Source organism: Ixodes scapularis, unplaced genomic scaffold (assembly GCF_016920785.2).
Source record: "Ixodes scapularis isolate PalLabHiFi unplaced genomic scaffold, ASM1692078v2 PGA_scaffold2__306_contigs__length_199485367, whole genome shotgun sequence".
NCBI lineage: Eukaryota > Metazoa > Arthropoda > Arachnida > Ixodida > Ixodidae > Ixodes > Ixodes scapularis.
The window spans coordinates 34,250,624-34,275,088 of NW_024609857.1; the positions used below are offsets into that span (position 1 = coordinate 34,250,624).

Consider the following 24,465-nt stretch of genomic DNA (forward strand, 5'->3'; position numbering starts at 1 on the left):
TATTTCACCAAATAAGTCTTTAGATGCTTTTACAAATTCAACGTGAACTCGAAACTTTGATTTACTCATCATAATCTTATTGTATTCCTATTTTTGTGTTGCGCAAGTTGTATAATCCCAAAGATTCTTCATATTAAGACTGGTCATTCTGAGGAACGAAATAATAAAGAATAATTATTACATTAATGATGATGTTTATACGGTACCAGCTTTATGCATTAATAGAGCTGGCATATTTCAAGGTGTGCTCTGTATGAGAATTTCTTATGTGCGGATTACGCACTGAATGCAGACTATGCATTGGATGCAAAATATGTAAGAAAACACTTTTTTTTTTCAGCCAAAATTTGCCCTTTTGAAGCTTATACCAGGAGCAGACTATGATAAGAAAAATATGTTAACTGTCAGCTAGCAAGCAAATAAAAATCAACACTAGACATTTGGATCGTCAAGCCTGCAACATATTCCGTGTATCTTGCAGAAATGTTTGTGCAAAGCACAACCATTTTTTACACTTTCACTTCCTAACATCCCTGTCCCAAAAGTCAGGTCTGTGGGCTATTTCATTGCCTGTTTCGTTTCAGCAAAAACTTTGAGTGCCCACCCAGATGGCTACAGTGTTTGATCATTCTCTGGACTGGCACACTATCATGTTGCAAAATGCTCATGACAGCAGCCAAAGAAACAGAAGACACACGTCCCGATCGTACCACCCCTCGAACAAAAATATAAAATACCTTACCTTAAACCTTTCATATTTTGCGAATGCGACACCACGTTGGTTCTAAAAACTGTTGGCAACAAGTGGCAGTCACTATGAAATATCTGCGAGTGCAATGCCCAGTTTGGAAACATCTGCAAATCTTCTAATGAATCCAGTCCAAAGTTTCTCTAACCACCGCAACATTGTGGCATGTAGCAACATTTGATCCATGAATGGGCAAACAAGTCAGGCTCTTCCATTACACGGTCACGTGGCGACAAAAAGAAACCCAACCTTTACACGTTGCGCACGGCTTATTAAGGTTGTACCAGCCATGTCGGGGCACACGGGTCCATAAGGGGGACACAGACAACCCAAAACAAGAGCTCGGCATTTTTATCGTGCCCGCCCGCCACTGGCAATACTAAGACAGAGAGCCTTATTGCTTTGGTACCAGCTGCTGTATTTTGTTTCGGTAAATGTACAAAAGGGAAAGGCACGCCGTGAATCGGTCCTCGGAGCAGGGCGGGTCCGTCCCTGGCTACTGTTGGGCACCCTGTGCCAGGCCTTGTGGACGAGATCCATGCAGCTGAAGGTTCGTAGAAAAAGAGAGGCCAGACGCGCTTTAAAGGCCCCTTCATAGGGATTAGAGCCATTGAACATTACCGGGGCAGCGAAAATTTCCGACGCCTCCACTTAAGGCTCTGTTATACTCCGACGTAACGCGTGCGCGCGCGTGAGCGCGTCACAGCGACATCACGTCGGCGAAAACCCGACGCTCTATACTCCGGCGTCGTGGCGTAACCGACGCGACCGGCGGCGTTCGACGCAGCCTGACCGCCTCGACGCCAAAATGGAGCATGCCGTATTCCGCGCCGGCCGCGCCGGCGACGCCGGACCAGGATGCATCACGCGCTGGCTCCCGGCAGCCCTCGCGCGGAAAGCGCGGCGAATACGAGCAATAGCAGACGACGGGAGCACTACTGCGTGTCGCGCCATGTTCGAAGAATCCGACTCGGTCGTAGAGAAGCTCATAGAGGGAATTCGTCCTCACCCGTGTGTCTACGACACGAGGAAGCTTGAGTACCGTAAACCGTGCGCTTGTCAAAGATGTACCGTATGTACATTGACCGCCTACGCTTGCGGCGCAGGCGGTGCACCAACAGTGCAAGCGCGAGTTTTCGTCGGGCAAGGTACGTCCACGCCATCGCTCGAACTTGGCGCTCAAGAAGCGCGAGAATTCTCGTCTGCTATTCGAGATGAAAAGGAACCGGAAATGGCGCACTTTCGCAGGAAGCGCGCCCTCGTAGCCATATTCTGCGCATGCGCCGCGCTGGCGACCCACCGACGCGCGCCGTAGGAGTCGCCAGGGCCACCGGAGTATAGAGAGGTTGCATTTTTGACGCGCGCGGCGTGACTGACGTGGCGTAGCCGGCTTCGGCCAGCGTTCGCTTGCGCGCGCGTTACGTTGGAGTATAACAGAGCCTTTAGAGTGATTCAACTGGGGAGATAACTTCGAGACACGTTTAACTACGGGGTGTTGTCGTATAAATTAACCGATAAACGGTGTGCACTGAAATTGTTCACAAAGGTGTCTTCAGGTGGTGCACTTATATCATACTAAAATGTTATGAGTTGGTTTCAACAATAAAAGAAAAACTAAGCCCGAAAAAAATTGTTTTTTTCCTATGCACGGGGGAGAAAACAGCAAGAACTGTCTGGCTGACACCGCTACTCACAGACGGTACCAAATACGCTCTGATCTGTTGGATCTGCTCTTGGGTAACCGTCTCACAGAAGACTTCACGTTTTTGCTATACGTTTTGTCATCTGGGAGTAGCGGCGTCATCCAGGCAGTTTTGCCGTCCTCCTCCCCATGCATAAGAAAAAAACATGTATTTTTTTATTTGTTTCTTTTTTTGTTGGATCCTACACTCATAAAATTTGAGTACATGATGAATGAACCACCTAAAGACACCTTTGTGAAAACTTTCGTAGCACTCGGTTCGTTGGTTTAACTATACAGATCATTCTACGCCCGAACGGCACATGAGAACGCCTCGTATCGTAACCTCTCTTCCAAAAGCCCAACCGGCTCTCTGGTCGCTCCCACCCATCCATGGGATCGTCATCGCCGCAGCCAATGCGCGCAAATGAATTCTGGACACTGGGAATGCAAGCCGCCGACGAGGCAGTTAGTTTTTCTAGCAAAGTAGAAGCTCCAAAACAAGGCACTCCAAGGACTCGGTGCCCAGAGCGCGCATTCGACCGGCGTTTCTATCGTGTCCCCAAAAGTGGTCCCTCAATTTCCGCCCGCGACGCTGAAGAAGCTCCGTACTGTCACCTGTTCTGCTCTACGTTGCTCTGCAGCTAGAGAGACAACGAGATGCGAGAAGGGATGCCGCAACAACGGCGACACTCGTGTCTGCCCGCCTTTTTCGCCAGCATTTCTAAGACCGACCACCGGGATTGCGACGTCTGACAGCGTGACGCATCGGCTCCTGAAATGCAATTTTTTGGACCTTTGGGACCACGGGACGATTGACGCGCCGGCCAAAGACAGGCTCCGGGCGCCGTACTGGGCGGTCGTAGAGTCGCGTGTCGGACTTACCAGGAGGTCGTGTTCCAGCACGAATCGTGGCAGGTCCAGTTGCTCGGGGGCCACGTCCAGGAAGAGCTCGTCCAGCCGTGACACCATGTTCACCTTGCCGCGCATGTCGGGCACCTTGAACGCGGTGAACCACCAGGCCGCCACCTTTACGGGAGAGCGAACGACGGCTGTCTTGACCAGGGGCGTAGCCAGGGGGGGGGGGGGGGCTTATGAGGCTTCAGCCCCCCCCCCCCCCCCTGAAATTCAGCCGACCCTATTCGCGACTCCAGCAAAACGGACGCCACCAAGCGGGAAAACCGGGAACCAGCCGGACCAGGTCGCTCCGCGCCCCTCCGTGTCTTTGGTGGCTTTCGCAGACACGTGTTGTCGGCGCGGTGGCGAGCAATGTAATTTGACAAAGGTCCGAATATTTCTTAAGTTTGCCTGAGTGTTCATTAGTGAGGTGAAGCCTCAGCAGATTGTTTCCTCCCATCAAGTGTTTGAAAGCCCGTTTACTCCACAACACACGGTCGCGTGCTTTCGATTTCTTGGATGGGGAGGAATCACGGAAAAACGTTTTGATTTCTTGTCTGTCTCTGATCACATTCAAAATGACGACTGCTTGGTAACTGATAAGTGGTTTCTTTATAAGGATGTAGAACAGTGGACTGAGGACGACAGACAAGGCATTTCACTGGAGGGAACACCAATGTTGCAGTCAAGTGAATGGGAAGGTTTGACAGCTGTTTTTCTCGAGTTTGGTTGTGTTCAATTAGCTTCAAGTTTGAGCCACCCACGCCGGTCGATGCGTTGGCTATTCACCTTGGCTGCTTTTCAACCAAAAAGCCTCTGGACCACACTGAAAGAGTTGGGCTGATTTCGCAATTACTTGATTCAGGACAACCTGCTCGCTGCATATGATTAGTGAGGGAAATTCTCTGTTTCCAAAAGGTGGCGGACAAGTCTCGCAACGTTAGAAGCTGTGACGGCATTTTCATCTATCGCGCCTCCAATATTTATATTATACTCCCGTCGAAGCCAGCAGCAATATACGTCTACATTGCTCAGGTTAACCGGCCACAAAAAATACTCATTTTCTCCGTTCAGGATTCGAAGCAAAGTTCAATGCAGAGAGGTTCTGCGTGAATCTCCGATGAAGACTCTCTTCAGTTTGTCTCCGTGCTGCTGGCTAGAGAACCATTTGGCTACGTTTTAGTACTATCTCTCTGTTTGTCAAATATACTTTTATTCAGCAGTTCACCTAATAGCTAGTCAACTAAGCTCATATTTCAACCCGAAGAATATACTAATATCGCTTTAGTGGGACTCCCCCCCCCCCCCCCCCCCCCATAGTACGTAATATAATACATAACCCGCTCGTCAAAATGACTTCTTGATTGCTACTAAAACCTGAATTGAAATACGAGTATCAGCTGCTTAATAGGGCGCCGGCGGGTTAACATGGTTAACATCCTTGGCTCAAGAAGCGCTTGCTTAATTTTCGTAATTTTCCTGCAGGCTGTGTTGTTGACCGAGCAGACGATTGGAGCTGTTTCTTAAACGCGGATACGCACAAAAGCTCGATTTCCCGGACAGATAAGTCGCACGGTCGAGGCATGCGAGTTAACTGCAAATAACTCTCGGTGGAACAATTCTGTAGTCATCGCCGCTTTCCTTAGATGATCAAAACTGATTAGTATATTACCGTCTCTCCGGAGCCCATAGTTTCGGTTTTGAACGAAATCCCCGAAACGAAAGTTTGACATGAAAAGAACAAAAAACACCGGGAAAACAAAACTATGCTTTGCAAGTTTATGTGCACCAGCTAGACTTAACCGTCTCAGTTCAAATACCTATAAAATTGGGCATTCAACAAAAGAAAATCTGTTAAAGTCCAGGTCGCCGACGCGACCTGGACTCAGCCGCCATGTTTGTTTGGTGGTGGCGCCCCCTATAGGTCGCTGGAGTCGCGAATAATATACCACACATGCATTTTGACCCCCCCTCCCCCTCTCCACACCCCAAGTCATGGACGTCCCAGCCACCTCAGCCCTCCCCGAAAAATATTCCTGGCTATGCCGCTGGTCTTGACACACCGCACCGTACTGGCTAGCCTTGAGTGCGGCAAAGCCTAGTGCATTTGAATTGGCTTATCCGATTGGAACCCCTCTACTCGGGAAAAATATTGCCCTACCGAGCGGAGAAATCAGATTCTTGACCGTTAGTCGGAACACGGCGACAAGTAACAGCTGCAATCCTCGACATGAACCTAAAATGGCAGAACCACTGTTAGCGGCAAACAACTGCAGGGGGCTGCGAAACCATCGGAAACAATTAAAACCTAGACGGACAGATAATAAGGAACTAGGTAGGCAGATGTATCCGATTTGTATTGTTAGCCAACAAAAATTGTCTCTCACCATAGCCACTCGCACCAAGATTTCTTTCGCTTTTGGAGCATTCTGCCCACACTATAGTCTATCATATATGCTGCCAACACTTTTCAAGTTTATTTAAAAGTAGGAAGAAATAAAGATATGGAAGTGAAGCAAGTGTGTGCATGAGTGTCCTTTTTTTTTTCTTTCCAGGTCCAAAATCAGTTTCCTTTTCCCTTCAGACTGTTCCATCCTCCCAGACACTGACGCCCTCTTGAGGCCGGATATAGCTAAGAGTGGACTGAATATACCCGTCCGCACAGCACAACACAAATGGAGTCACCCAACTCAGCTATTGTAACGACAGCACATTGAAATGACAACACACTATAGTGAAAGAATGCTTAAAAATTGGCTACAGAAACCACTATTGTAGGCTGTCTATGAATTGCGATAGCATTCATCATGTTTCCCTCCTTTTGTTATGAGGCCATGAACGATGTCCTAGCGGACAACGTCTAGAACAACCTCTAGGGTAGCCTCAAGGACGACCTCTATACTTCGTTTCAGCTTCGGTCCGAGCGCGGCCGATGTTATGAGCCGAAGGGCTAATCAAACACCGCAAAAAGCGCAGCGTCATGGCGCGCTCTCTGGGCTTGATAGGACTAGCCGGCGGAGGAGCACGCACAGAAATACGGCGAATACCGGCTGGTCCTATCTACTGCAGAGAGCATGCCATGACGTTGTGCCTCTTTCGCTGTTTGATAGGCCCTTCGGCTCATAACATCGGCCGCGCTCGGACCGAAGCTGAAACGAACTATAGAACGACGTCAAAGACATCATCTAGAGTCGACCTCTAGGGTGACCTCAAGGACAATGTCTAGGACAACGTCTAGGGTGATCTCAAGAACAACCCCTAGGACAACCTTTAGAACAACATCTAGGACGACATCGAGGTTGTCAGGCCCTTTGAAAAGGGTGCGAATGTGAAGGAGTGCGTACTGCCGTTCCACACACGAGCAGCATAATGGGGTGCAAGTACAGTGAGCTGAAATGGTCTATTGCGCATTGGGAGGCCAGAAAGGTCTATGAAATCGGGGATGAAAATGGGCGGGGGGCACCTAAAGAATGCTATCGCATTAACCCCTTGCCTACTAATAACGAGTGTCACTCGTGCCGCTATTTACGGACCATAAAACCCGACCACGAGTGTGACTCGTGTTTCGGTTTCAGAGCTTGTTTTGCGAGCTCTGCGGCAGATGGCAGCACTACCCCTGTTGCTCCTGTTTACCTTGGGTTCTTTTCTTGTTTGCTTTGCCTTTTGACAGAGAGAGGGCGCTCCATTGACAAAAAATAAGCGCGCTATTGTAAGCAAGCGCGCCAAAAACATGTCTTCGGCGCGGAGGTCTGCTTTGGCGGACGAAGATATACAAAGACTTCTTTTTGAAAGTGATGAATGCGCCAGTATTTCTGACGACGAATCCTGCTGCCTTTCCGATTACTCGGAATCCGATGAGAGTTCAACGGACAGTGAGAAAAGTGTTGAAAACGATGCGAATCCTGGAAGCATTTCATCGACTTCGGCGTCTGCACGTCAGTGGAAGTGGGAGAAGAGGGACAACCAGCCTGCTCAGTTCACCTTTGGAGAAACCCCAGGTGTGTCAGCAAGGGTTCAACGCAGTCTTGGTGAGCAGACAAGCGCCTTGTCGACCTTTTCCGTGTTTGCAAGTCATGATTTTTGGGCGTCTGTCTCTGCTGAGACAAATCGCTACGCCGAACAAGAGATGGGCGACGAGGATCGTCCCAAGAAATGCTATGAGGAGCAATGGTTTGACACCACTCCGGATGAGATAAAGGCATACTTTGCCTTGTGCATCATTATGACGCAAGTGAAAAAACACACAGTCAAAATGAACTGGTCCAAGAGGTCCATAGTGGAGACCCCAATTTTCGGCAAAACAATGTCCTATGTGAGGTTTCTGCTAATCTCTCGATTTCTTCACTTCGTTGATAATGAAACGGCCGACAAGAGTGACCGTCTCCGGAAGGTGAAGCCTGTGCTTGAGCACATGAACGAGAAGTTTGCATCTGTGTACACACTCGACCAAAAGGTTTCCATCGACGAAAGTTTGATGAAGTTTCGAGGGCGCCTGTGCTTCGTGCAGTTCAATCCCAGCAAGCGAGCTCGATTTGGAATAAAATTCTACAAGCTGTGTGAGTCGTCCTCGGGATATTGTTCTGCATTCAAGATCTACACTGGGAAAGATGAAGGAAGAGACAAAACTACCTGCGCAAGTGAAAGCGTGGTCCTTGAACTTGGAAAGCCGCTGCTGGAGAAGGGCTACATATTATACCTTGACAATTGGTACACATCTCCAAATTTGTTCCTCAAGCTCAAGGAAGGCAAAACTCATGCTGTAGGAACTGTTAGACCAAACAGGGCAAACATGCCAAAGGACCTGGTGGCAAAGAAACTCAAAAAAGGAGAAGTCGAGTCCAGGTCTAGTCACGGCATACTAGCAGTAAAATGGCACGACAGAAAGGATGTCTACATCTTGTCCACAATGCATTCTAACTCCGACATGACCGCAACAGGGAAGAAAAGATGGATCAAGAGGAAGGGACAAAGCGATGCCGAAGACGTCATCAAGCCAAGGTGTGTTCTCGACTACAACATAGGAATGGGCGGCGTCGACAAGCAAGATCAAATGGTGGCTTGCTTTCCGCTGATGCGCAAATTGGTCAAAGGCTACCAGAAAATCTTTTTTTATGTGATGGATATTGCTGTATTCAACTCGTATGTAATCTACAAGAAGTTGAGTTGAGACTGCAGAACAAAGAACTTTGTTGACTTCCGCCTGGATCTTGCTGAAGAAATTCTGGAGAGTGTGAAACTTCCGGACTATAAAACTCGCGGAAGGCCATCCAACGGCGACACTCCGCTTCGCTTACAAGCAAAGTGTTGGGGTCACTTTGTGCAACACATCGCACCCACTGAGAAGAAGAAGAACCCGACGCGGGCGTGCAAAGTGTGCACAGCCAACAAGAAACGGAGTGAAACAACATGGGAATGTGGACAATGCAAGGTGGCTCTTCATGTTCCTGAATGTTTTCAGCGCTATCATACCGTGAAGAACTACTGAAGAAGAGGACAAGACCAGAAGTCCTGGTATAGAGCACGAGACTACGCCTGAAAGCCAAGGAAACATTTTTGTTTATTTTGACGCAAATTGCTTGATTTAAATAAAGCTTTCTGTACGATCTTTAAAGAAAAAAAATGAGTAGGCAAGGGGTTAAAATGCTTAAATTGCAGGCAAGCTCGCCTGTCTCTCTTACTGTTTTAACTCTTTGCCATCCCTACTGCCAGGGTTTACCACCATATTCAATCTTACATTGTGCTGAAAAGGGTGGCTTCTTGGTTTCGGCCATGCGGTGAAACTCCCTATGTAGTGAGCCTAGTTTGTCCTAGCTGCACGCAGTGGGCCCTCACCCGTGTCCAAAAGCCTGGATGTACAAGGTAGAGTGTGTGCAGGTTCTGCCTGTGCTTGGGCTCCAGCAGCTCGAAGGCGTCCCTGAGCACCTCTCCCAGCTGCGGAGGCTCCTCCGCCAGGGTGTGCAGGTACACCACCGAGAAAGGCTGCACCGGGGCCACGGAGTCCAGGGCCAGCAACAGCTGCAGAAGCACCTGCAGACGAAGAAAGACGCAAATGAAACCCAGAGTCACCCAAAGCTCGCAGGATATGGAGCTGCCACTTGCACCCAATAGGCCTCCTGCGTTGCCCAGGGGGTGCTGCGAAAAGCGACTTGTTAGGACTTGTTTTGGGTAGTACAAATTCTAGCGTCTCAAACTGTCACGCATGCAGAAGCGTGCATGCTCTGGTGCGAAGTGCGAGATCGCGATGCAAATACAAAGAAACAACAAAAATTCGAACGCCGTCAAAGCTAAGACACTAAGAGCGAGCCAAGAGATGCCGTTTCATGCGTTCCAAAGTAGACATGAAAAGGAAAACAAAATGAAAGCGTCGCGACACAGGTGTTCTGACGTCACCACCCAGAGATAAGAGACGCGTGCCCTAGCGGTGGTGTCATGAATTTGGCATTTTCGATTTTCTTGCAACGTTGAGTCAGGCCCATTTCTGGCATCCAAAGGTGCTTTTTCGTTCTTCAGCATCACACAGAATTATAAAAGCTCAACCAATGTGCCATAAGTAGTGCGAGGCTCAATCAGGTGAGCTTGTACTACCCAAAATGAGGGCGCTACGGTTTGTTCAAAGCTTCAGCACAGGAGGCCTATAGTGCAAACTCTTCACAGAGGCAAATAAATACCTCTATGCATTTTGTAAGTGTGGGCATACTCACATTCACTCTCAAAAACTAGAAAAGGTCTAAGGTTAGAGAGCAGCATATTTTAAATGGGAGCAGAATTCCATTTGCTTCGGGACACTTTAAAGAAAAGTATCTACATTGGCATTGAAGTCCGATATAAAAGAGCACTACATATACTGTCCATTTTCAGAAGTTTCAGCTAGGCTGCATTAATGTCAATAAATAAGCTACACTTCAGAGTGATGACACTTGGCCATCTTGTGGCTCAATATCATGGTTGTTAGTTATCTGAAGCTTTATCCGAAATCACAGGAAATGCTTTTCTGTCCTCCAGAAATGTTTAGAGCAAAGCAATGTTACATGTGCTTCCTAACACTGAATCTAATGCACAGGAAGTCACACTTTTGAATCATGACAATCAGCAGTTGCATCTGCTCTGCACAAGCACCAAGATGGCGGCGCCCACAACAATATCGGGGAACAGAGTGCTGATACTCTAAGCATAGCTCATTTAGTGGCTCTAGGCTGGGTCAGTGGCATCAATATGACCACAAGCAACCAATGAGTGAATTTCACATTGGACCGAAGCAGGTCTAGGTCAAAGTGCTCTACGACCCTGCGAGACCTCTCTCATGCACAAATTCAACTGTAGTGTTGGAACCAAGCAGCCATTAAACGTTACGAGTGTAAGGTCGCAGCTGTCGAAGGTGCTTCTGTTCTACAAAGTCCGGCAGGAAGAGGCAAATCAAAAGCTAGTAGCAGATACTGTGACACAAAACAAGCTACAGAAGAGAAAAGACAGAAGCACACTGTCTTGCATATCTTCTCTTCATTACACAAGCTGCGTATAGTTGTCACAAAGGTACAAGATCTGAAGTTAGCAACTGCACTGCACTGGCCAACATGAAAGACAACAGAACAAATTACAAGTTTATAGGAAGCCAGGCTAAACCCCGACTGTATAAATGCTTCTGCGGTCTGTAAGTGGCACTGCATCAACTGCACTGTAGCTCGGTCTCCAGTCAAAGCTGACTGCCAATCTTTCCTTCTGCCTGCAGCCAAAGGTTCACCTTTTCGGGGTCCAATGCCCTGAAGCGTCGTCCCACAAAGACAAAGACGGGACGACCCTTGCGATCCCGGCCTCCCTCGTAGAGAAAGCGGGCCTCTCGCACTGCTCGCAGGTCCTCCATCCTCGCTCTTCGCAAGAGGCGTTCATACCTGCAAGGTTGCCTTTCTTCACCTTCACTAGTAATGAACAGCCAAATCAGCCCAATATCATACACAAGGCTCAAGGGTTGAGTCCTCAGGCCTGCACAGTCTGGTTTGGTCATATTCTTGGTCCCGACACATTTCAGTTTTGTCCGACGTACACCAGCATGCTCGCATTCACCCCACCTTAGTTACTAGAATGAGTGCATTGGTGGTAACTGACCTGAACTGAAAGAAACTACTAAACGCAAAAAAAGCCAGACAGCTTGTCTTAATCTTTCAACACGGAGTTAGTTCTCCAACCTTGTGTGGTGAAAATAGAAAAATGGATTGTCTTGCTTCTCTTTTTTTTTTCCATTTTAGGTAAGTTTATTATTTGTTGCTGACGACACTTTGCAAGTGAGACCCATTTTGAAAGGAGCACTTTCACATATTTCCGTAGAAAGTTTGAGCGTCGAGTTCAGGAAGCTAGATTTGTCTCCAGATACCGAAATGCCACTGTGCTGAATTAAACCATATTTACAGTGAATGAAATTGCACAATTTATAACCTAGTTTGCCAGTAAGTTCAGTTGGCCCCTTTTTGATCCTCAAAAGCCACAAGTAACAATGTGTCCCATTTATGTAGTGTTCAATGGCACCCAATTTCTCTTTACACAATGAGAGAAGAATTGTACAATTCTGTAGTATAATTCATGAATAACCTCCAAAGCGAATAAATGGCCCCTCAACATCTTTCAACATTTCTTTCCTCAAAATTAACACAGTTTATGTCTTGCAAAGATGTTTAGTCGTGAAGTTAAAAGGGTCTGATCACTCTAATGACCATGTCAGCTTTAAAAGCAGGTGTTTGGTGGCACCACCCACCAAACACCTGTTTTCACAGGTTTTCACAGAAGTCGTACCCCCCGTGGGGTACGACTTCTCTGTTTGTGTCCAAGGATTCTAAATCATGCTGAGAGGAAAACAAGTTTTAATGGCCAATACTGCTGCCAGTTTTGAAGTCTGAAAGAAATGTATTCTCACCTGCCAGATGGGTCCAGCAACCATACATTCTTTAAACTCTCTAATCGACTCTTTTAAACACCGGGTCTTGGATCTCTAATACGATGAACCCTCCACGCCAAGGATAATTTCGTACAAACCTTTGTTCGCCTCTCTACCAAACCACCGATTCGTACAACTGCAGTGATGATGGTATGTGAGGTAAGCATACGGGACACGTTCCTAGCCCAAGAAGGTACCACTCGAGCGTTACAGAATCTCATCTCAAATTAGGAGACGGAAAAAAGTGAAAGCCGTTTACAACTCCCTGTAACGCCGAATTAGAGCGCAGCTCTTGAGGAGGAGGAGGGAAGGGTACTGGGGGGGGTTAAGTGACCTTGGGTGGGGGTCACGTGACCAAGGGGGTCACGTGACGATGACGATGACGATGCGGATACCGATGACGTCATCAGTGACGTCACTGATGACGTCATCAGTGATGATGACAATGACGATGCGGATGCCGGTGACGTCATCAGTGATGATGACGATGACGATGCGGATGCCGGTGACGTCATCAGTGATGATGACGATGACGATGCGGATGCCGGTGACGTCATCAGTGACGTCACTGATGACGTCATCAGCGATGATGACGATGACGATGCGGATGCCGGTGACATCATGAGTGATGATGACGATGACGATGCGGATGCCGGTGACGTCATCAGTGATGATGACAATGACGATGCGGATGCCGGTAACGTCATCAGTGATGATGACGATGACGATGCGGATGCCGGTGACGTCATCAGCGATGATGACGATGACGATGAGGATGCCGGTGACATCATGAGTGATGATGACGACGATGTGGATGCTGGTGACGTCATCAGTGACGTCACTGATGACGTCATCAGTGATGATGACAATGACGATGCGGATGCCGGTGACGTCATCTGTGATGATGACGATGACGATGCGGATGCCGGTGACGTCATCAGTGACGTCACTGATGACGTCATCAGTGATGATGACGCTGACGATGCGGATGCCGGTGACGTCATCAGTGACGTCACTGATGACGTCATCGGGGGGGGGGGGGGGGGGGGGGTCACGTGACCCCGGGGGTCACGTGACTCGGTGAGCCACGTGACCTTGGGTGTCACGTGACCTTGGGATCACGTGACCCTTGGGGAGGGGTCACGTGACCGTGGGGTCACGTGACCTTGGGATGACCTTGGGGGTCAAGTGACCTTGGGATGACCTTGGTTACGCCGACGGCGACGCCGCTCAAGCCGGGAACGGGCCCCTAAGAGCTGCGCTCTAAAATGACCACGCGAGAGTGTCTTGAGCGGGAGACCCAGATACCTGTGGGCGCGCTGCAGTTCCATCGTGAGGGCGTCTGCGGGGGGCCGAGCCCCGTGCCTGTCCACGTCCCCCTGCATGCGGGCAAAGGCGGTGCGTCCCACCACCACCGAGCCTTCCATGTGGGACCCGTGCTCAGCCTCCTCACCTACCACACCTGCGAGTATTGAGAAGACGGTGAAATGAAAGGGGGCACTGCCCTCTGCTCTGATGCCACTCGCCAGGAAGGCCCGAGTGAGGAAGATTCCCATGGTAGACACCCTGACAAGCAATGCAGCAGCTTTAAGAAGAATCATAAAGCAATGAGAAAGCCGAAAAATTGGGATAAAGGCATTCTTAACATATTTCCTGGACGTGTTGTCCCCAATACGAGAAAGCTCCTCTCGTGCTCGGGGCTGCTGTAGTGACGTCGGAGACTTACAATGACCTTAGAGACGATGGCAGCCCTACACACGACAAGAAAAAGAAACTCCCTTCAAGCATTTTTATCTGGTGAAACCTCTTGGTAGTAGATATAGATGCTGGCACTGTAAACACAATACAAACTAAAAAAAAAAAGAAAGAAAAGCTCAGATCTTTTTTTAGTGGTTTGCAAATATTTTTAATTTTAAGTAAGTCGTAAAGAGTGTTTGCTATTCGATTCAATTTGCAGCACACCTTCCTTGCTCAAATTATTTGAGCTTTATTTTTTTTATATTAGAAAATCAGAAATAATGTTTCTAGAATTCGCAGATTCCTCGCATCAAGCTTCACTGCTTCACACCAGCGCTATGGTGTCAAGCTTCACTGCGTCGCACCGGTGCTTGCACGTCAGGCTTCGCCATTTTGCACCAGCATGTTAGGAGAAACGGTTGACATGTTGGGGCATCTAAGCTGGCACAATGATCTCTGAAATTTTACACCTAACCAATAGCTAGTAGACCTTCATCCCCAAGTTTAAAGGGGCCCTGCAACAACTTTTTGACTGGTTTTTAATTTGCACTGCGTTCAAAGCGCAAGTCACTATACTCTGTTTCATACTTAGCGTGCAACGCTGTCAAAGCTACTGGCGCGAGCGCGTGGTTTCATCTATGGTTTTGTTTGCGCGAGAACACGTGCAAATGGTCAACGAGATCAAGCCCCATGCTCGCGCCAGTAGCTTTGACAGCGTTGCACACTAAGTATGAAACAGAGTATAGGACTTTTCTTTCTATGATTAATTCAGCGATGACGGAACACGTGCAGAACCATGACGAACGCCATGATGGTAAGTTTTTGACACCGTATGATTGGTCCGATCGGTTTGTAGGGTCGGCTGCACTGCAACCACTTTTTGACTGGTTTTTAATTGGCACCGAACCTAAGCGCACTGAATGTAGTAACTTAAAGAAACTTTTTTTTTCTCAAATCTCGCTTTATTTTAAAAGTTATAAGCAAATTAGAATTACAAAAACAAGCAAAAAATAACCTCCTTCATAACGTCGTAGGTCCTGGCTTGAGTGGCCGTGAACTAGAGGAGGAGTAGGGAGCTCATAGAGCGCTCACGGCTGCCGCTTTTCCGTGTCGACGGCTCGAGAGGGCGCCACAAAAGCACGTGTTGGATAGGCTGTATGAAGCGGGCGGCCAGGGCGGCTCGCATTGCTTGTGCTGCGCGATTGAAGACTAATTCGGCATAACACTTCATTGGCCACAAACGACAGCAAACACGGGGCATAGATCAGTTCAGAATGGGAGCCACTTCGCGCTGCCATACCGCCAAATGGCAAAATCGCCAGCCAAGCCTGCGCCGAAAGCCTTTGGAACGCTCGGAACCGGTCGGATCCTCGATCCGGTATACGACCGCAGCGCCGCCGCATACGTCCGGGACCTTTCTATGCTCGCCGTTCGTTGGCACCTCATCCCACTAGCCCTTTCTAGTATGCGCCGTTTTTTCCGCCGTTTGGTGGCGGGTTTGTCGACGAGTCTTTTTTTGTTTCCATACTTTATAAACTGCATTTGTTTCTTTTCTGATCTAAAATACTGAACAAAAACTACTTTTATACATAATTGAAACGGTTCGCGACATTTATATTTTGTATCTCGACTAAAAACAAAGCTTTTAGCGACTCTGACCAGTAGTAAGCCCAGGACCAAAGAAGTCATATTTTGCGCGCTTTCGGCAACGCGGGTCGCCCTCGTAGGTGGAGGAGGTTTCCGCGTCGTCCGGTTAAACTATGACTCACTGATATTTAGTTACTCTCTCCGTGCCCGCTGGCTTGCCCGAACCCCAAGAGACGTGGAAACCGCAAAAGAGGTAGACGCTTAAATATGATTGCAGGGCCACTTTAAAAGACTCTGCCAGAAAAGAAAACCTTGGGCTACATTTAAACAAATACGGCAGTCATTGCTTTGCTTTCCACATTGTTTTTTTTTTCATAAAAGTATGTGAAATGTTTCTTACATAACAAAGCTGTTCCTTTTCATAGATATGCTATCTTAAAAATATTCCCAGCCATAACATTTTTTTTTTTTTTTTAAGTTATCTTAGCTCGATTCACAATGAGTGTTGAATACTCATATTGAAAAACATTTCAATTTGATTTAGTAATTTTTAATATTGGTATACAATTCACAACGTTGATATTCCCACATTTCCAGTTTTCAAGACCATGAAAGAGAGACTCTTAAGGACCCATCCACAACGTTAATGGCGCCCTAAGAAATCTTTTATATTTATATTTTTATAAATTTTATATTTGAACACCTCTGATTAGTTTCAAGGCCCCAAGAGGGAAAAGCGAGGCGGACTCGCCTCCTCCAAAGGGCTTGTCCACGATGCGAATGATGCGCTCTGGCAGCAGGGGCTCCCCGTTGGGACCCCCCACATCCTCTGGCAGCGCCCTCTGGGCCATGTGTTCCTCCCACTGGGTGCGGGGGAAGTAGAGCGGCAGTAGCTGCTCGTACATGCCCAGCTCGGTGCCCTCCATCACCAGCACCACCAGCTCCACGCAGTCGCCATGCAGCTCCAGGAACCGACGCAGGGTCCCTGCAAGAGACCGTACAGCCGGCACTGGAGGGGTCTTCCAAGATCGGTTGGAGTCAGGTGTTCAAAGAGTGTCGGAGTTCTCGGGCCGTCGCTCGATGGAAAAGGCACGATGGCACCAGAGAAGAACCACTCTACACGGTCTGTTAGCATGGTATGGCATTCACTTCCATAATGAAATAGAGCCGACAATTTGGGCCGCAGTATCTGCAACTGCAAATATGGACGTCGAATCTCCGTTTCGTGAACATGCAAAAACCAAGTGGCAAAGAAACATTATAGAAAATGCTTAGGCTGGTGCAAGACTCATGTAAACAAAGCATCTCTTCACAGGAGCTCCATGGTCATATGACGTGGCCACGTGAGCAGGTCATGCAAAGTCAGCATCTCAGCCCATCAAAGCACACTGCTCAGCATCTCACGTTGTCTTAGATGTAGTGTGCCCTGTCCGTGATGTGATGCTACATCTCTTCTCTGAGTCCCCAGCCCCCTTCCCCAAATTGTTAAAACACCGGAACCCAAGGTCCTTCAAACATGTGCAAGCATAGATAACAAGTCAACAAAAAGTGACTCTGCTTTTATGTAAGTGCTATAAATATATATATATATATATATATATCAGGGTGTCGAACCGGAACCGAACCGAACCGAAAACCGGAACCGAACTGGTATTTTTTCCGGAACTGAACCCGAACCCGAACCGTTATATTGTTATCGCGATAAACCCGAACCGGAACTGAACCGGAAAAAAAATAACGGTTACCGGCTCATGTCAAAACGGTTCGGCCACGCGCTGTTGACAATGAATGTGCTATCAATGCCATTTGTTTTTTAAGTGCCGTCAACTGACACAGACCTCGCTTACATATTTTTCTTCTCCACTCAGTCTTAGGAATATAAACGCTGCATCCATGAATCTTGACATAGGAACCAGTATTGCGCTGGTCGCGGCTTGCACGGAAAAAAGAGAATTAAAAAGCTGTGCAAAAAAAACAAAACAAAATTGCGTCACGGGATTTCATTTTTTTACAATCCCGTAAATCCTAAATGCTGCTGTGTACTCATTTCATAACACGTTTCTAGAACGCGCGAGTTCTTGAAGCTTGCTTTCATCGGAAGGAGAAAAGAAAAGGCTGTGGAGTCTGATAATAATGCATCCGGTTTCGTATAGGCACTTAGAAGCTAACATATTTGTGAGACAGCGAACTCTTCTATTTTAATATTTATCCTATTACGTCCTTCTGGCGTTGCGTTCGGTGAAGTGTTTTTCGTATTCCGTATCTTGTTTAATAAAAACTTCTTTAAGGGTCTAATTTGAGTTACCGAAGGCTAGTTCAAATAAAGAAAGCTGCATTTTGTCGCCACTGTTCCTTCAATTGCTTACACGCCGAGGTGGCGGGATAGTTAGCGAGTTCTACTTGTAAGTGGGTTTGTAAGGAGGTCGCGGATTTTACAGCTACTGCGTCCGACCCAATTAGATGAAGTCTGAATGCGTAAACGTCGGTGAGGTAACCTTTGAGTGCACATAAAGAAACCATTCCTGGTAGAAATCCCTGAGCCTTACACTGCGATGTATCCCGTTTCGTATGTGCTGATTTCAGATGTTTTATTTGTAATTAATTTTGATGTTGTAATTTGTCATTTATAATTTCCGAACCGGTTCAGCGCCCCGAACCGGTTCGCAAATCGAATCAATCGAACCGGAGCTGAACCGGAACAAAATAAATTTACCTGAACCTGAACCTGAACCGTAACCGAACCCGTATTTTTTTCGGTTCGACACACTGATATATATATATATATATATTGCGCAGTTTCATTTGGAATCAGGCAACGAGGTGCAGTCATATTTTTTATTTTGCTTCAAATTTTTATATTTCGTGGTGCATGTTCCAAGAAGAACAATCCTTTTTATTTTAATGTCCTGACATATTTCCGAGAAAAACAATCTGACAAAAGCAGCAAAGAACAACGAGGTTTCGACAATTGTCGTGTGTGGCGTTTTTGAATCACTCTCAATCTCAATGTATTCAAAAGAGAGCTTCTATATTTTTTTTTTTATTGTGATATATATGCAAGTAGGTAAAACGAAATTTCAACTACTATCTATTATTCGTCGCTCCAATTTTTGTGAAAATCCCCAAACATGCCTCCGCAAACAACTGTGACCTAAACTGCGGATTTTTTGTTTCTTTAGACGAGAATATTTAGTATTGCTTTTAAAATAATACCAGGGATGGGCAGTATTTCAAATACAAGTATTTGAAATACGTATTTCAAATACTTTGTGTATTTTGCATTTGTATTTAATTACAAATTGGGTAATGTATTTGACGTCTGTATTTAAATACTAAAACGTGGGTATTTCAAATACAATTGTAATTAAATACAATTTTGTGGTCGAAAATACATCCTTCAAATTTATTGTCACTGTCCAGAGCAGGAAGAAAACTACGTTCTGCACTGAATGCAGTGTCTCTCAATCAAGCATAAGCGTTTAGTGACATTGTGATTACGGTGCTAGTCCAGGGCAAGAATAGGGACGAAATCGACGTTCACAGGCAGACTGGCTAAATAAGTGCCTGTGACAACTTGTGATGCTTTCCAGCCTGATTTCCATCCATCTTTTTGCCTGGAACATTCTAAATGCGCGGGACGTCCAGATTTTCGTAACTCGTGCGAGTTGCAACAATAAAAAATTCTCTAGCTAGTGCTCCGCGTCTTGGTCGTCTCGGTTCTTTGTTGGTCTATACTAAAATGTAATCGACAAAAAAAAAAAAAAAGCTGCTTGAAGCTTTGTGCTTTTTTCACCTATTACGTCCAGGCTGATTACATTTTTTTTGTGATTATATTTATATTACGTTACTATAGGACCTCGCACACTAACTCGCGAGTGTGCGATGCAAAATTAAAATGAGATACCCAGAAACCCGCTGCAGGTGCCCTGAAATCGCTGAAGCAAACTTTGAGGAATGTATTTGGAAAAGTATTTGAAGGAGATCAAATACATTTGGGTGTATTTGTATCTTGTACTTAAATGCTGTTTTGAAAATGTAATTAGATTTGTAATTAAATACGTTTTTGAAGAAGTATTTTGTATTTGTATTTCGATACATATTTGCATGTATTTTGCCCATCCCTGAATAATACCACGTGTACAACCTTTCATTGCCGTCCACATTATGCAAAGTTTGTGTTTTAATCATGTACGAGTACTCAGAAATAAAATGTGAAACAGAGAAGATTTTCACTTACCGTAGAATACTGCGCATCCGCCCATTCCACATTAAGCGCCCATATCCAAATTTCTAAGATCTGAGAAAATATGCACAGTACATTTATATGTAAAACTGATGACCGGACAAGTGCCCATCCCCTATTTTTTCGCGATTATCTCTAAATTTTGAGTGGGCGCTTTCCCGGTATATTACGATAGTTCAATTTCAACGCATTGTATAAAAAAGAAACATTTTTAATTTTTAAAAACAAACCACCAGTTGTTTGCAAATTAAAATAAAAATGTAAAAAAAATAAAGAGTGACTAAAATAAATACAAATTATTCTGTTGTGTTGTCAACATGAATTTCGCAATAAAAATATAAAATTTTACATTTAGGCTTCCAATAGGAAGTGTATTTTACTCTAATGTTTTACAATATTATACTTTGACATTTCTAACATAGTATAGATTATGTAGCACATAGGGTTTAGGCTTGAGGCCTCTCCAATCATGGCACTGGCGGAAATTGTCTGAAAACCGCTTTCGGCAGTTGCGATTTTACAGTGTTTACATGTTTGGAATTGCAAACTTGATATTACACGCCTAACGACATCAATGTCTTTTATATGATTATCTATTAAACGTCCCTTAGATTCTTATAATAAAGAATAACCTATACAGCTATAACCGATAAACGCACCATCGAAATCTGCTCTTTTTTAGCATATTTAGAGGCTTAAGCCTCAAAACTAGTACATATACCTCTAACAGAATGTATGCTGGCTAAACGAAGGGTGTGTAGAGAATGCAACGCGAAAAAAATAAAATAATAAAAATTTTTTTTTATACAGCGTGCTGAAAATGAACAAAAAGTGAAAACCTTCTCTATTTCATAAATTATTTCTTAGTACTCGTACACGATTAAGACACAAACTTTGCATAATATGGAAGGCAATGAAAGGTTCTACACGCGGTATTATTTTAAAAGCGATACTAAACGTTTTCGACTTAAAAAAATGATCCGCGATTTAGGTCACAGCTGTTTGCGGAGGCATGTTAGGGGATTTTTACAAAGATTGCAGCGACGAATAATAAATAGTAGTTATAATGTTGTTTTACCTACTTGCATTTATATCACAATGAAAAAAATATAGAAGCTCTCTTTTGAATACTTTGAGATTGAGAGTGATTCAAAAACGCCACATACGTCAATCGTCAAAACCTCGGCAATCTTTCCTGCTTCTTTGAGATTTTTTTTTTTTTTTTTCTCAGAAACTAGACATGTCAGGACATTAAAATAATAAGGATTGTTTTTCTTGGAACATGTGGCACGTAAAAAAAAAGCTTGAAGCAAAATAAAAAATATGACTGCACCTCGTCGTCTGAATCCAAATTAAAACGCCCATATATATACATATATGCGAGTATGCAATATTGTGGGGAGATTCAAAGTTCATAGCTTTGAAAGTGATGTCACGTGCCCAATGTGCATCTCTCTGCGGAAGTACCTCAACTGAACAAACGAAACAACAGAATCAATCAAAACCACAGAAGCAAGCAAGATAAACATAGAGACCAGTCCCCAGGTTCGTCTTACTCAATAAGCCAGTCCTAGGTTCTCTGTGCATTCTACTATTAACAACCCTCTACACCCAACTGCAAGCACTGCCATCAGGGCCGGCCCTACACCATCAAACGCCCTGAGCGAACTCCAGCCGTGGCGGCGGCAGCGCCTTAATCTCCTCCTCCTCCTCCTCCTCCTCCCACTTTTTTATGTGCCCCTTGGCGCCCTAGGCGACCGCTTAGGTCGCCCACCTCTAGAGCCAGCCCTGACTGCCATACACTTTGACTAGCCTAATGTGCAATGCTGGAATAGACACAGGTACAAACACACAGCTCTGAAAAACTGCTTGATCCAAAGTGTACTGAGGGTGCTCTTCGGGGCTTACCGCCGAATTCAGAAACCTCACTCAAACTTAAGGGCCCCTCCACTTCCTCGAGGAAGTGGAGAGGCCCTTCAGTTCGAGTGTAGTTTGAGTGAGGTTTCTGAATACGGCGGTTAGTCCTTGATGGCTAAGTGATGCAAGCTACCACCCGATTAAAAGGGTTCAGCCATATCCCTCTTGCACCTTCCAATATATTCCGTTTCACCTTACGACGTACTGCAACGTGTTTCGTGCCATCTTACTCAGTCCAGTACTCAATGCATACCACGCGACTTTGCATTCTGCGCATTGCTCCACCCAGATGGATAGATGGATGGATGTCAACGGGTGTACCTTATAAGATGGGTGGCACCTTCTGCCACTTAGCCTAAAAACAGAACAAAAAAACTATGACTGAACTGGAAGGTTATTTAACTCGCTTCCAGCTATAGACCGCCTGCAGTAGCTTGTGGTGTCTGGGTCGGTACATTGTAAGGTGAAATCGAGTAAACACTCCAGTCAGGGAGGCAGAAACCGTTAATGAGTGGCGAGGGTTCAGCTCCTCCGTGCATGTCAAGCGAGGAGCGGCCACTCACGCAAGGCCAGGTGAGCTCCGTCCTGGAGCGGGTAGCCCCTGCGAGCCGAGTGGATGGGGCAGAGTCCGAGGGTGGCCAGGCCGTGTTCCGGCAACATCTGGAGCACCCGCCAGTAGCTCGAGTGAAGAGCGCTCTCGGCCGCCGTCCGGAACTTGGCGTTGTACTTGGGCCCCACCGTGTGGATCACAAATCGGGCAGGCAAATTGTAGCCCTTGCTCAGCTTCGCCTCGCCCGTGCGACATGCTGCGCAGGGCAGAAAAGATCGGTGCCTATTAGCTGGGTGAAAAATGCCGAGTCACTGGTCTGTGGATGCAAGAATCTAACATTTTGCAGAAGGGAGAAACTGCACACGCTTTCAACACGTGTCACAGCCCGGTGGGCAAAGATGGCAGCATGCAGAAGACAATCATTGAAATGGTCTGTGAGTGCAGGGAGAGATGAACACTGCATTTCCTTTACATGTCTTGATACCGTGCGCGGGTATAGAAAACGTTGGCCAATAGTGTTGGAAGATTCTGCGTATGGTGTTCCTACATTTCTTTTGCTCCGTCACGCTTTGCACTGTTTGCAGCATCGAGCCCCAGCCTACATACCCAATGTTAGTACATTAGCTTTACGGAGGAAAAAAAGGAATGATTGGATGGATACAAACTAAACCATGTCTACAAAAATCGGGTAATTCTCATGCCACATTGTTTGCTGAAAAGTAAGCATTTCGGATTGGACGACCAGTGTACAGCTGCAACGTGCAAGTGATTTTTGGACAATGTGCTTGGCTGGAACACTGTCAAGTTCATTCCACAAGCGAAATAATTGAAAGATATAACGTAATTCAAAAGGCACATATACCTAGAGCAATATTTTCCACCTTTTTTGTGGAGAATTAAGACCTTTGGCCATTCAGATATCACACACTTAGACTGAGGCTGCAGTTGCTGCTTTAAAAAAGGCGCTTTGCCTTCCCCTCTCACAAATCCCATCAGCCATCAATAACGTCCGCAACGAAGCACGCTCGCCACCAGTACGAACATTTGTCCCCAACCCAACCGCCGACGTCGCCTCGTCCGTGCACTCACTGCGGATTTCGTTGAGCATGTCCCGCCTGAGCTGCTCGCCGGCCCTCTCCACGATCCTCTGGCTCAGCGGGCTCTTGTCCGTCAAATTCTCGTTGGTCGAGTTGACGATGGCGTGCGTGTTGAGGCTCGTCAGGTCGCCCACCCTACGCGGTCACCGGCAGACATCGTTGACACTCGGAAGCGCGCGGAAGGGCGGCGACGCTTACCACAGGGCCACCTTTCGGTTCACCACCTCACTGACCGGGAAGGGCGTCCGCTCGTGGACGTCCGCGGGGCACTGGGCGCCGGCCTCGGCGCCGGCGAGTCCCAGCTCCTGCGGAGCAATCTGGTGCCAGCGCTTGAGTACCGCGACGTCCACGACGTCCGGCACGGAGCCCAGGGGCTCCATGGTGCGGACCCGGCTCGGAACAAACGACGGCAATCGAGGCACCAGGACAACACGAGGACACCACAAGCAAGCCGCTGGCCGAGAAGCGAAGACACACACGCACGGAAATGCAGATTTTTGACGAGAGACACACTGACACGCAGAAAAGAGAAGCGGAAACGGGGACTGACAAAACGAGCGCGAAGCTGGCTCGGCGTGGTTGCAGCACACACTAATGTGAGACCAGGGAGTGATTCGCGGCGTTGGGAAATATGCTCGGGCAGCGATGATTAACTGACGGCACACCTCCCTGGCAGATTCAGCGCGCGCATACCCCTCTCAGCTGATCCTTTGGATCCTCCCATCCCAAATCACACTTGGATTTGGATTATTAAACTCAGCGGCGCTGATGTGTTGAGCGGAGCCAATTGAGGAGCCAATCTCTGTCAGAAATACACAACGCAGCGATAAAGCTGAAACCGTGCCGAGTGCCGTACCATAATAAATCGCGTAAAACTGCTAATGATGCATAAAACAGCGACAAGAGGCGAGATCAGGCGTTTATTTCTCGAAAACCATGAAGCTAAGCAGATGGTCAACGCCAATTATTGAGTCGTAGCCAAGAATAAACCAAGCTAGCCATACAGAAGCCAAGCCAAGCGTATGCACCAAACAACGCAAGGGAACGCCGGACGCTGGAGCGTGCATGAAAACGTCCGAGAAAGA

The 24,465-nt window shown here is 46.7% G+C and overlaps 1 protein-coding gene across 1 annotated transcript; it reads right to left on the reverse strand.

Annotated features, from left to right (window-relative positions):
- Positions 1 to 1,145: 1,145 nt before the first annotated feature.
- Positions 1,146 to 24,131, reverse strand: LOC8053601 (ganglioside-induced differentiation-associated protein 2). Its single transcript, XM_029989972.4, has 9 exons — positions 23,579 to 24,131; positions 23,373 to 23,515; positions 22,297 to 22,539; positions 16,325 to 16,558; positions 13,558 to 13,711; positions 11,065 to 11,212; positions 9,159 to 9,353; positions 3,315 to 3,458; positions 1,146 to 1,292 (listed from the first exon to the last, which is right to left on the reverse strand). The coding sequence occupies exons 1-9, from the start codon at positions 23,758 to 23,760 to the stop codon at positions 1,245 to 1,247; spliced, it is 1,491 nt and encodes a 496-aa protein (XP_029845832.3). The 5' UTR covers positions 23,761 to 24,131; the 3' UTR covers positions 1,146 to 1,244.
- Positions 24,132 to 24,465: the final 334 nt, after the last annotated feature.

What these genes read in the sequence shown, in the direction of transcription:
- LOC8053601 (XM_029989972.4), bottom strand. Translation starts at nt 23,760, where the DNA reads ATGGAGCCCCTGGGCTCCGTGCCGGACGTCGTGGACGTCGCGGTACTC. An exon ending in GGACAAGCCCTTTGGAGGAG is followed by an intron (nt 13,712 to 16,324) that starts GCGAGTCCGCCT and finishes CAATACTCGCAG; the next exon opens with GTGTGGTAGGTGAGGAGGCT. An exon ending in TGCTGGAACACGACCTCCTG is followed by an intron (nt 1,293 to 3,314) that starts GTAAGTCCGACA and finishes ACGAACCTTCAG; the next exon opens with CTGCATGGATCTCGTCCACA.